Source organism: Amblyomma mixtum, chromosome 9, assembly GCF_055824585.1.
Source record: "Amblyomma mixtum isolate Tamu chromosome 9, ASM5582458v1, whole genome shotgun sequence".
NCBI classification, from domain to species: Eukaryota; Metazoa; Arthropoda; class Arachnida; order Ixodida; family Ixodidae; genus Amblyomma; species Amblyomma mixtum.
Window position 1 is genome coordinate 63,576,381 of NC_143020.1, and position 13,704 is coordinate 63,590,084.

At 47.0% G+C, this 13,704-nt stretch overlaps 2 protein-coding genes across 13 annotated transcripts in view; one reads left to right on the plus strand and one right to left on the minus strand.

The window, feature by feature from the left end:
* Positions 1–1,913, plus strand: part of LOC149329356 (uncharacterized) — a 29,507-nt gene extending 27,594 nt beyond the window's left edge. For both annotated transcript variants that reach the window (XM_089561915.1, XM_089561916.1), the window contains one exon: positions 216–1,913. In XM_089561915.1, the coding sequence (XP_089418041.1) occupies positions 216–856 (641 nt within the window). In that variant the 3' untranslated portion in view covers positions 857–1,913. The remainder of the gene's footprint in view (positions 1–215) is intronic.
* LOC149329352 (uncharacterized) overlaps positions 1–13,704 on the minus strand; it is a 245,431-nt gene that overhangs the window by 181,642 nt on the left and 50,085 nt on the right. The gene's annotated exons all lie outside the window — the stretch shown is intronic.

Below are 13,704 nucleotides of genomic sequence, written 5' to 3' on the forward strand. Positions count from 1 at the left end.
TGCCTTCGATATTCTGGAAAGTTGTTTTCTCTGATATGTGAACTATACTCACTGAACTATAACCGATGTGAGTTCTATTCATTGCTGCAAGAAATTGTACAGGAGACCAAGGCCTTGTATGGCTTTTAGCCTTTAGCCTTTTCCTCCTATTAGAGAGTGTCTGTGGATTGTTGGTTCATGCATTTTATTTGAAGTATTGTGCCTGTGCAACACAGGTTCAGTTGTGACACAGAGTGACCATGGCACACCTCATCTGCAAGAATCAACCAGTGAAAGGCACCCTGTGAGCCACTGCATGGAATCTACTCCTTCTGGCATGGCTAACCACCGGGGTAATCCCACAGGAAATAAGGTTCACAAATGCACCCACTGCAGCAAGTTATTCAGAAGAAGATACCATCTAGTTCAGCATCTCCGAGTCCATACAGGCGACGGCCTATACTATTGTAATGACTGTGGAAATAGCTTTGCACAAAAGCACCATCTGGAGAGACACCAGCGCACTCACACAGGCGAGCGGCCTTACCGTTGTGACAGCTGTACTAGCAGCTTTGCACAAAAGACCCATCTGGAGGCACACCAGCGCACTCATACAGGTGAACGTCCTTACCGTTGTGACCACTGTGGTAGAAGCTTTGCAAGGAGGAGTCACCTGGTGGGACACATCCGTACCCACACGGGTGAAAAGCCATTTCAGTGCCAGCTGTGCCCCATGACTTTTGCGACACAGTCAAATCTTGCAGGGCATATTAGATCTCATAAGGGCGAAAAGCCCTTCCAATGTGACTTATGTCAAAAGACATTCAGTAAGAAGCAAAATTTGAACCGCCACAAGGAGGCTATTCACCAAACATAGCAGTGGTCCGTGAGGCCCTTAGTCGATATGTTTTGCTATCTATCTTTTTGTATGCAAGCTAACGATAATCTAGCTGTGTACCCTATGAAAGGTGTTGGTAGCTAACCTGCATCATTAAATACATTTCTAACTTTTGTTCACTTTGAGGGAGCTTTCAGAAAACAACATTTGCTGTTCCTTTAGACTAGACATTTGCGCTAAGTATTTCCTAAAGACGGAGAGTGAGCCTGCTGTGCTCGTAAACTTGCATGAGTGGAAATAAAATCACTGTCATACCTGTATGGCATCACTTCTTGTTTGAGAGTACCTTTCAAAAACTTGATATCCAATGTTTTTCGCTGCTGGCAGTTGTCAGCCTGCCTCAGTGAAGAAATTTTTTTAAGCCTTTAACCCGAATGAGCTAATTTTTGTGACAATCAATATAAATTCAATCATTTATATCACTCAACCTATAAATGTTCATATGAACACCGAGGAAAACTTGTTCTTATTAAATCTTTGTGTATTCATTCCAGCAGTGTTAGTGGCAGGAACGAGTGAAGACTAGTCGGTGTCCATCCTCAAAATGAGGCTGCTTTACCATTACTGAGAGCACTGTCTCTGCCGGATATTAATGGCATAATATTGTGGATCGTTATTCCTCACCATTTTTAATATTTTTTGGTTGTCAGAATATCAGCTGTTTGTGACCATTTCACATTGTGCTAGCTTCTGTGTTGTTTTTGTGTTACTCGAAAAAGCCTTCTGGATTTACATAAGGTGTTTATTATAACACGCTGCAAGGGTCGTGGCTGCTGAAACAAATACTGTGAGTAGTGCCTACAAAAAACACTGTAATGTTGTAGTGTATTGTAAAGCTTGTAATTTCGGTCTATTGTGTGAAATTCCTTAGTGCACATGAGTGCACTACTACCTGCCCATCTTCGTTTTTGCAACTTGTATCTGACCATTTTTTCAATAACTGTTTACCATGATCCTTATTGTTTGTATAAAAACCCACCCCTTATGTAATGCCCCTACGGGGGACTTTTAAGGTAATAAACTGAACTGAACTGAACTGAAGTAGTATTTTGTAGCAGTTTCTATTTCAAAATGTTAATTTATTCTGGCTGTTTGTAAAACTCACTTGCTTGACATATTGTGTATTAAGATTCAAAAGTAATCCAGTTCTTCAAAAAGCTGTTTTTTTTTTAGTGTTATACTTCGAGCATCCTAGACATCACTGTGCCTTGCATCCAGGAAAGAATAGCTATCAGTTACAGATGAGAGCACTAGTAGCAGCAGTAACTGACAGCACTAACTTATAGATGACAGCACTAAGGAATATTGCAAACACAGGTAGTGTTTTTTCAGAAGCTTCTCCAAGGTTTTGTCTCACTGCAAACGGGTCATACTGCGAAAGAAGCCAAACATAGTATTGGATGGTAATGAGTGGAGTCAGCAGATGAGATTAGGAAGATTTTTGGGATGAGGTGGCTCGATCTGTCTAGAAAAGCACAGGGTGTATTTGGGGTGAGCGAGAGAGACTTTTGTTGTGCTGTGGATGTAGTTTGGGTCACAGAATTGAAGAGAAAATGTTTGTCAGTAATTTTACCAGTCACCATGTGTCCATGAAGCCACTCTGAAGCCGCCATTGCAGCAGAGTGGGTCTAAACACTGCCGTTTTCTTCGCAGACCTATGGCCGTACAAGCTCCAGGCTAAGAGCGTCCCTTCCGACGCGCTTAATTTATTCTTTTACCCTCTCTTCTGAGTGCAAAGTACAATGAACAGCAACATAACAGCCCCTACTGGACAGTTCAAACTGGCTGGAGTAAATGGACAGTGAAAGTGCCAGCCTGCCTCCACTTGGGCTCCAGGAACCACTGGGCCCCGGTTTGTCAGTCTACGCACATCCCCCTTACGCATGGCTAAAGCTGCGACCTTTTTGATGACAAAGGCCCCACTTGAAAAAAAAAGTGGTTGTGGTGCATCACTGTATGCAACAGTGAATGGGAAAAGCAGAATGTTGAGAAATAGGCATATGAATGCAGCCTATGCTCTGAGCTTAGGTCAGTGTTACAGCCCAAGAGTTATGTGCTGCTGTCAGCTTGTGCCTGAAGAACGATCGTAAAAGAACAGTGGAAGTAAAGAAGGGAGGAAGACGCTTCCCACTATCAAGCCAGCGATACGTGTTGTCCATTAAGGACCATTAACCGATGGTTCATTAAGGACCATCGGTTAACTTGCCTTTTGAATTACATGCCCTGGCCAGGCCTATTTCTTCCTATTGATTTCTACTAGGAAGAACGAGCAGCAATGGTGTAGAAATAGAGCGTCGGTCTCACATGCAAGAGGAGCGAGGTTCAAATCCTGCTGTCGCGCAATCCTCCGCCGGGTTTAAAAAATAAATAAATAAACTCTGTGTATTGATGGAATTGCATAACCAGGCATTGATCTCGGTGGCTAGAACCGAGAATGCACTCCCTCACTAGGCAGAATTTGGCCAGCCTGGTGTAGTACCTGGCCATAGCCTCCTATAAAGGTTAACCTGTTACAGAATATTTAGGAAACGCAAAATACAAGGAATACCCAGCATTTTATGCTGATGGTTTAAAATTGGCACGTTACGTTGCTAGTGCCACAGTACAAAACAGTTGGGAAAAAACAGTACGGCTATCTCTGTGCATCCGTCGTCACTGCAGTTGTAGCGTGCCATCGTGGTCCGGCAGCCGAAGACGACGACTGTCCCAGTACGCCTGCCAAGCACGCGCAGACTGGATTTTCATGGCTGCTTAACTGCAAGGCCGGCACAGCGCTGTTCCATCCCAGCCTGGCTGAGCGCGTCCAGCCGAATATATTTGTGGAGACCTGACGATGACTGGTGCCCACGATTCGTCTCCACACAGTTATGGTGTCTCTGTAGCTTTAGAAAAAATAATGAATGATAACATCAATAGCAGCATCATTTCCACTGATTCTCTGAGGATACTCTCCTCACTTCACCATAGACATGCAGTTACACCACTATTAGGAGACATCATACACAACACATGGGCATGAAATAATTTTGCTATGTTCCGAGCGACATCAGAATCAGTGACAGTGAGAAAGTAGGTCAATGACCTCCACATGCTTGGCACAAAGAAATCAAGAGTGAACATTTCCTACAAATGGTACCCTATAAGCTTTCAACCACCGTTGTTGAAATCATGAGCCTATGTAACCTTTGTATCGTCGAAACTAGAGTATGCATGTGCTATTTGGGACCCTAATCAAAATAATGTTTCGAATACACTAGAAGCAGTACAAAACCGCGCCACTGGGTTCATCTCTGATTATTCGTATCATGAAAGTGTCGCCAAACTAAAATGCAAGGCTCATATCAGAAATTTAACTAACCGATGTCAAATCGCAGGGCTGTCTACATCACAAATTCTATTATCATGTTCCACACGAGTCTGTTATCCTCCCTGCCTACTGCACCTCCAGCTGCATGAACCATGAAAAGACCTCTTATTCTCCGCCTGCCTGCACATCTGTCTTCATTTCATGTATGCACTGTGAAAGACGAATGACTTTCCCGGCCTCGTCGTGGTCCCAAATTCTAGAGGCCCGTGTACTGTGCAATGTCAGTGCACGTTAAAGAACCCCAGGTGGTCGAAATTTACGGAGTCCTTCACTACGGCATCCCTCATAGCCTTAGTTGTTTTGGGACGTTAAACACCCATGAACCAAACCAAACCAAACCATACTGACCCATCACTATTCAAGTCATCAAGTGAAGCAGTGTTATGCTCTGTAACCCACTACGTCATGTGATACCCCTTTGAAGGGCCTTTGAGGTAGTAAGAAATAAATAAAGAAATATTTCGAAATGAAATATTTAAGTAAATCATAAGATACAACTAGTAAAACCTATATAGCAGAATGCAAGTTGTCGTCACTCAATACACAATTCATGAAAGGAATGTGTGTGTGTGTGTGTGTGTGCGCGCGCGTGCGTGTGTGTGTGTGTGTGCATTGCAAGAGCATGAAGTACTTGACTGTTTAAAAGAGTATATAGCGAATCATATGCTGTTAAAGGAAACACGTCGATGTTTCGATCGGAAGACTGATGTTTTTCAAGTGACTTTCTTCACTGGTGTTTCCCCTTTTATAGCGGATGGACACAACAGGTACGTGAGCGAGAAACTGATAGAGAGTACAAAACTAGTATTCCGAACACACACAAAAAGTGGAGAATGCGCAGGACATGTGTGGAGTACGTAGGAAAATACAATATCCAGATGCGGCCTCTGCCTTTTAAGCACCGCATGCTTGCTTATTAATGGGAAAGCATTAGAAGGCTATGTATTGACGCCGGAGATGACCGCAAAATGTGTCTCCGGATGTTGAACCCTAGCTGTGACGCCATCGGTCACATATGACATCATGAGACAGGATGAAAAGAAAATTGAATAAAAAAAAAATGTGGTCTAGGTGGGGATTTTACCCGGGCTGCCGGCGTACTAGATGACGCGGCAGGACAACGAAAAATTTAGAGTGCGAGCTGATTCACAACCACTGCCACGTGCACACAGCTGAGAGGAAGAATGATATATACGCGCGGCGCAAAACCGCGCTCGCCCAAGCGATGACGCTGGTTTCAGTAGGTCTTGGAGCAACAGAGGTGGTGGTTGCAGCTGCTGCGACTGAAGGAAGGATGAAAAGGAAATTGCACGGGCCTGCTTACTGGCTCGAGCTGAGCCACAACCGCTGCCACGTGCTGATAGAAGAGTGAAAGAACAGACGCACGTCGCAACCACGGCATCCACCAAAGTAACGACGCTGGCTGCAACAGATACCCCACTCCCTCAAAGTGGTGGGAGTGTTCCCGAAAACATTCAAAATTTTGAGCAATCGATATAGCGTTCTGTGTGGTGTCGCAGCATTCTCCTTAGCTTGCATGTTTTATTCAAGTTAGAGGCTGACTTCGACAGGGGTTCGGACCAGTGGCATATACGCCTCAATAGCATGCTTTGTGAGACTTTTTCCCTTAAGGTGCGGTTGAGGTGCCCACGGAGATGTCGCGATGCGAAGTTGGAGGCTCTGTATCTTGCGACAGGGGTTAGGACCGACGACACGCCTTCAATTGCATGCTCTAATGCGCAGTTGAGGTGTCTGTCGAGATTTGAGAGCTACTGCGACCATTCCTTTCTTCAAAAAAACATGCTTTCGCATTCCTCCACGCAAGCAGCTGACATGCGTTGCGCGCGGCGGCATCGAGCTGGTCGCGTTCTAGTGCTGCGCATTCAGCGCGTCGGCGGAGTGTAGTTTCAATACAGTCGAGAAGTATGTACACTGTCAGTCGCTGGTCGCCTTGATCGATCACACCCGTTCCAACTGAACACGTTTATTCAAGGCAATTCTCGGATACATGATCTCCATCACATGACGGTCGGAGTCGCTCTCCCTGCTGCTCCCCTCTTTCTCTCTGCCGCCCTCTCTCCAGTCCCGTCTCCGTTTTCACGCGGCCGCTCGGGTCACTCAGGTCACGCGCGCGCGCCGATCCAGGTGGCCGTGGTTCTCACCTTCTAGCTCTCGTGATATCGCTTAGCTGGCGCTAGGCGTCCGGAGATAGGGGGAGACTCGAATGCTTACACGACCGGGCTCCCAAACATTGCGTCCTCGCAATGGCGCAGACCCTGTCGCTGCTGCGTATTATTCGGTAATATAATCTTCGAGCCACTTAGGCGGTTTCCTTAGGCGCGTTCGGCGATCTGAACAGTCTTCCGGTGCCTCTTCGAGTTCTCTTGAGCGCGATGATTCTTGCGTGAACGATTCTTGTGCTTCCGGTAGTTCAAGCGATGGTGTCACCGCGCTGTCTTGCACATGGTAGTGATTCAGTTGTCTAGCTGTGGCAAGTCGGGTATCTTCGTAGCCGTTTTCTTCCTTAGCGATGGTAAACGTGTCTTTGTTTACATGAATAATTCTGTATGGCCCGTCGTAGAGAGGTCCCAGCTTGGCATCTCTTGCTCCTTTTTGGTGCCATACTTCGTCACCTATTTCGAAATTGGATAGGCGGTGTTTAGCGTCGTGCGTCCGTTTCATTTTGCGTAAATAGGTGGCTTGCGCACGTTTTGCTTCGATGTCGTCAGTTGGGTCCTGCGGGATGTTCATTTCGTTGTCCAGTTGTTTGCGTGGGACATAGTTGAAAAGCAGTTCAAATGGAGTGAATTTTATTCCAAAATGAGGTTGGTTGTTCACTTGAAATGTTGTTTCTCTCATGTATTCGCTCCAGTGGTCGATGTCGCCGTTCACGTTTTTTCGTAGTGCGGACAAGATTTTGCCGTTTGCTCTTTCGACAAGACCGTTTGTTTCCGGAGCGTAAGGTACTGTGAGGCCGTGCGTGATGCTCTTTTCGGCAAAGTATCTCTTTGCTGCTCTCGACGTGAAAACTTTGTCGTTGTCCGTTATCACGGTCTTCGGTGTTCCAAACGTGAGAACGATATCTTCCTCGACAAAACGTAGTACATGTTCCGTTGATTTATCAGGTACGGCACGTGTTACAATGAATCGCGTTGTCACGTCAACAGCGGTTATAAAATATTTGTTGGAGTCCTGGGAATTGATGGGTCCAACGTGGTCCATTGCGATGGTTTCGAATGGGTTGGAGGATGGCATACGGGGGATGGCATACCAGCTTGCACTCCCGTCTGCGAGTTGAATCTTTGGCAGGTTTCGCATCCTCTCACGTAGTTTTCAACTTCGTTCTTCATGTTTTTCCAGAAGTAGCGTCGCTGTATTTTAGACAGTGTCCGAGTAACATCGCCATGACCGTCGTCGTCGTGGTACGATTGGAGTACATCTTGTTTCAGCGATTCGGGTATTATAATGCGATGAATCTCCTTTTCTCCGTTATTCGTCACGTGTACGAGTCTATCGTTGACAAGCTTGTACTGTGACTTGCTTGCCTGCGGCTGCTGCGTTTGCTGAATGAGTGATGCAAGTTGCGGATCGGTTCGTTGCGCTTTGTTTAGTCGATCATCCTCGGCTATGAGAACGAAAACTCCGTGCTCGTCTTCAGGCGTTCTTGATAAGGCGTCGGCCACTACGTTTGTCTTTCCTGATGTATGGCGGATGCTGAAGTTGTAAGACATCAGGTCAAGCACAATGCGTGCAAAACGTCTGTTCGGATTTTTCTTTGACATAATGTGCGAGACAGCCCAGTTGTCCGTGTAGATGTCAAAGTGCTCGAGTCCTTGTAAGTAATGGTGAAATTTGTCGGTAACGGCCCAGTGCACTGCAATTGCCTCAAGCTCTGTTGAGTGCTTGTGCTTATCCGATTCCGGCACTTTCTTGCTTGCATATTCGATTATGCGTGTTTCGTTTCCGTGTTTTTGGGACAAGACTGCACCAAATGCCGTGAGCGTCGACATGCACTTCGGTTGGAAGCGATGGGTCGAAGGTAGCTAGTATGGGTGCTCTGATTAAACATTCCTTAAGTTTGTCCATGGCTTCTTGACATTCAGTAGTCCACGTTATCAAGGAGTCCTTTTTCGTTAGTTCTGTCAGGGGTTTGGCGATCTTCGCATAGTCCTTTATATACTTTCGGTAATGCGATGTTAGCCCGAGGAAAGATCGTACTTCGGTTTTTGTGTTCGGTTTGCCATATCTTGATATAGCTGCGGTTCTTCCCGGATCGATTGTTACTCCCTCGCGAGATATTATCGCACCAAGGGATGGACTGCACTGCGAATAGGCATTTTTTGAAGTCTGCTCTGAGTCCTACCCAAGCAACCACCGATATCCTTCGGACGGCCGACAGAGGTCTATTTCGGATGTTCTGTACGTCCGCTGAACATCCGCAAACAGCTGGTAGACGTCCGTCGGCCGTCCGAAAGGTGGCCAAAGGTATACGGTTCGCCCGCCGACGGACGTCCAGTTGAGTACGTCCATTGGCGGATCTTTCTCGAATATTCGCATATATGGTGCATGCGTGCTTTTTTCACTCCACGCAATGCAATAAAACCAAAAACAATTTGATGCATAGCACGCATATTTTATTGTGGTTGATGATACATCAGCAGAGCAATGGGTTACATTCGGAAAATGACTTAAATGTGTGACTCTTCAAATGTGGCAAGCTTGGGACACACATCCGTAATCTTCCCACCCACAGGATTTCTAAAATAAAAAAGAACGCGGCAAACATCAGTCATGTGAAACAAATGGCACAATGTAGTAGCCCAAGTAAAAACATTGGAGCCAATTAATGGAAGTGTTTAATGCTGCAAGTATAACAGACAATGCACTTCAACAAACACATCAATAAGTATAAGGCAATAACAGCTCTCACTTTTCCACACCATATTTGACAATGTATCTGTTCTTTATTTATTTTCATGGGCCTTAGGGCACTAACCTGCGCAGCACTGTACGCGACTGTGCACAGAAAGCCGCAAACCTTCCGTTGCGAACCACTGCGGCCTCACGTGCTTCCTATGGTCTGCCTTTCGCGCGTTGTCAGTCTTTATATAGGCACAGTGAACATAGCGATGCCTTAAAAATTAACAAGATGCGAAAACACTCCGTCCCGCAACTTTGAAGAGGAGTGGGAATTAGTCGCGCGAGTTGAGGGCTCCCGCAGCTGTGTGATGTAGGCTCCCGAAAGGGTGAGAACAGCACACACTTGGGGAAGCCATCTCCTCGCGCTTACTGCTCCCACTGTCCTGTGAACGAATGTTATATGAGCATGCTGCATTGTCCTAGAAGCAAAGTTCCAAGAAGTGTACTGGATACATACCTTCGTAGGCAATCACATGTGCACTAAGCCTTCTTTACACCAAGGTCGACGCAGTACGGGATTCCGGTGTTCCAGAAGAGCTTCAGGCGCTTCGCGTATTTTTCGAATTGCTTAAGTTACATACAACTTTCGGCCACAGACCGAACAAAGCCACATTTTATAATAATAGCTATAAAGATCTGCGCGACAACACTACGCGACATACCAACAACAGCGCTACGGAGCCGTACTGATGGATTGGATTGGTCTGACCGCGAACTGACATCTATGATGATGGTGATAGCAGAATGCACGGGAGTTTTGATGCTTACGAATGGCTTCAATGGCAAGTTTAGCTATCAAAACAGTGGACATGTCGCGCAACTCCTCTAATTTGGAGAAGTTTTATAAATATAAAACTAGTCATTGAGTTCTTGCAAAATTCTGCAACACCTGCTTCTCCTCTTAGATAAATTTAGCTCGTTGGCGGCTCTTGCTCTGCAGGTAGGAGTGGAATCGTACCAATTTACAAACGTCTTCGCGTCAAACCCTCCAACTGATGCAAATAAAACAGTATACATACACGAAAGACTCGAATTTTCTGTGAAATAAAAAACGTCCATACTCATGGCCTGGGAAAATACTCGACCTTACATCCTTCGGACGTCCACCTCGTCTCTCATGCGGATATACAGGGTCTTGAATATTTGGGGGCCGGGTTTTAAAAAATTCCTATGTCAAATCTACTGCCCCATTCGAGCTGAAATAACGTTCACAAAGTAGCAAAATGTGGTCTACGTTATCTGATAAGTGGTTCAACAACGGTAGTTGCCTAGATTTTCTGGAATGGATGGAAAACTGCTCTCGGCGGCGTGCAAAATTTTCGCAGAAGCGAGTCGAGAAGCTGCGTTGACATGGTGCGCCATCTGTCGAGCGGCGAGGCAACCGTCATCTCCGGCAAGGACGTTGGCGCGCTACGTTGGCGCGCTTGCTTCGAAGGTGCAGATCGTGTGCTCGACAGATGGCGCACCATGTCAACGCAGCTTCTCGACTCGCTTCTGCGAAAATTGTGCACGCCGCCGAGAGCAGTTTGCCATCCATTCCAGAAAATCTAGGCAACTACCAATGTTGAATCACTTATCAGATAACGTAGACCACATTTTGCTACTTTGTGAATGTTATTTCATCTCGAATGTGGCAGTAGATTTTACATAGGAATTTTTTAAAACCCGGCCCCCAAATATTCAAGACCCTGTAGAAAAGTGGACACTGTCCGTACGTCCGGCGGATGTACGAATACGGATATCCGAAATCGGATTGTGTTTGTACGTCCGATGGACGTCCGATCTCGGCAAAGGACGTTCGGATCTAGCTCGTACGTCCGACGGATATCTGTGGTTGCTTGGGTAAGTTCTGTAGAGTTTTCAGCACTTGACTCACCGTCTTGATGTGCTGTTCCGACGTGTCCGTAAAGATACAGATGTCGTCCATGTAGACGATGACTTGGTTTTTGTCGATCAGCGGCTTTAGACCTTCGTTCATTACACTCTGCATTGTCGAGGGTGCCGTGCATAGTCCAAAGAGCATACGAGTCGGTTCATATTGACCATCTTCTGTCACAAATGCGGCTTTTTTTCGGTCTTCCTCACGAAGCGGAATATTCAGAAAGGCCTTTTTCACTTCAATTTTTGTGAAGTACCGCGATCCAGAAATTTTGCGGACTGCTGCGTCCACTTTCGGCATCGGGTATGCGTGTTTGACAGTTTTTGCGTTCAGGAAGCGATAGTCTACACACAGTCGTTTAGGAGTTGATTCGTGATGAGGTTGCTCAACCACGATGACGGGTGATGCATAAGGCGATTTCGATGGACGTATGATCCCTTTGTCCAGCCATTCTTGCGTTTGTTGCCGTATGAACTTTTTGTTGATTTCACTGGCGGTGTACGGCTGCATGCGAATGGGTTTGTCGTCGGAGAGCTCGATTGTGTGTTCTACGTGAGTGCACAGTCCGAGGTCATTCTCAGGGTTTGTGAACACTTCAATGTTGTCAAGCAGAATGGCTTGAAACCTGCCTGTTTCATCTTTGGTGAAGTCTTCAGGTTTCACTTGCGTGATTAGCTCAACGATTTCTTCACGGGATGGAAGTTCTTTGCTGCTGCTTACAGTTGTCACGTCCGTGACTGCTCCGCATGTCGTTGATATCGGGCTTTGCACGTGTCATTAGTCGCTTCGGAGTTTTCGACAGTTTTGTCTTCGGTCGGCGTCGTATTTGTCCCTTTCGTCCGATTGGGCGGTAGCTTCTGCGGAGCGACGTTTCCTTCTGCTCCCCTCACGATCTCCTTTGGAATCCATTCCAAGCTGTGAATGCCGTTTGCGCATCGTTCAATGTAGTCATATGGTACGCACTCGCGCCAATCGGTTCCCACGATTGCGTCGTAGGGTAGGTCCTTTACGACTTTGACCTCGATTGTTGCTGAGGTTTTCCCGATCGTGATGCGTGCTTGCGTGACGCCCACTGGTATGTCGGATGTTCCGAAAGGTCCTTTGAGCAGAATGTCTTTTTCTGGTGCCACTTCGAGGTTGTGCTGTGTGGCGAATGCGTGAGACACTAAGGAGACTGTTGAACCAGTGTCCCAGAGCGCTGACGTTTCGATCTCGTTGATTTTTGCCGGTAGGAGAATTAGTTTTCCTGCTGATTCTCCTTTGACAATGCAGTTGGTGTGCTCTTCGCTTGCTCTTGCCTCTCTGCGGCGCGCTGCAGACTTCTTTTGCTCTTCGGTCCTCGTGTCTGGTTGCGGGCAATCTTTGGCTCGATGTCCCTTGGTTCTGCATCTTGCGCAGGTGTCTGGCGGTAGACGTTGGGTCTTCGGGTACGTTGCACTCGGGGCTTCCACCGAATTTTTTTCAGGGAATTTTGAAGTCTTGGGGGAGGCTTCGTGTTTGGTGTAATCCTGCGATGGTCCAGCATCTCGTCGATCAAGTTGTTGAACGTAGTGCAAGAACTCTCTTATGGTTCCGCGGCGGAAATCGTGGAAGGCAGCGAGCATGGGCTTCGCACTGTCTTGTCGCACTCCCTGAATGAGCCAGTCCACCACATCGTCGTCGGAAAGACCATATGTGCCACGTTTGATGCGTTGGAGCCGGGCGTACATGTAGTCGGTCATGGTTTCGTTTTCTCGTTGCACTCTTGCGTCAACTGAGGCAACCCACTGGCAGAAGAGTAGTGGTTTGTCAAACTCATCTTTTAGCGCTGATACCCAGGTTGTCCAGTCGTTGTACTGGTTGCCTGTGGTTTGATGCCATGATGATGCGCGCCCTCGGAGTCGTGATATTCCTGCATTCAAGGTTGCTGCATCGGTCCACGAGCAACGATCTCGCATCGACTCCACTGATGTCTTCCAATCTTGAAAGTTTTCTCTTTCAGTTCCGGAGTAAGTCGGTAGCGTTCCTGTCAAATCAGGCGTTGTTGTTATTTGCAGCGCCGTGCTGTCGTTCAGCAGGTTAGATGATGTCATTTGCCGTTCCAGGAGTCGAGCCATCATCTGTAACGTAGTGTTGAGCACAGCGAGCTCCGTCGTTGCACTTATAGTTCCGGATTGCATCGTTGTTTCTGTACGAGGTGCGTCTGGCGTTGTCGACAGTCCGATTTCGGCTGGATTTCTAAGCGGCGTTTGCATTCCGAAAATACCCGGGGTCCGAGGTTGTGTTGTCTGCAACTCCCGTGTGCCGTTTCCAGCTTCGTTCGGTATCGGCGTAGAGATTCTGGGGTTCGAAGCGTTCTCCCCGCCGGTCGCCATTGCTGGTGCACTTGCAGCTTCTCTTTCACTTGCTCGGAGTTCAGTATAACGTTTTCGGCTGCCGTTGGTCCGCTTGAAGGTCCGCTTGAAGGTTCGCTTGAAGGTTCGCTAAATAATCCTCGTCGCCATGTCAGTCGCTGGTCGCCTTGATCGATCACACCCGTTCCAACTGAACACGTTTATTCAAGGCAATTCTCGGATACATGATCTCCATCACATGACGGTCGGAGTCGCTCTCCCTGCTGCTCCCCTCTTTCTCTCTGCCGCCCTCTCTCCAGTCCCGTCTCCGTTTTCACGCGGCCGCTCG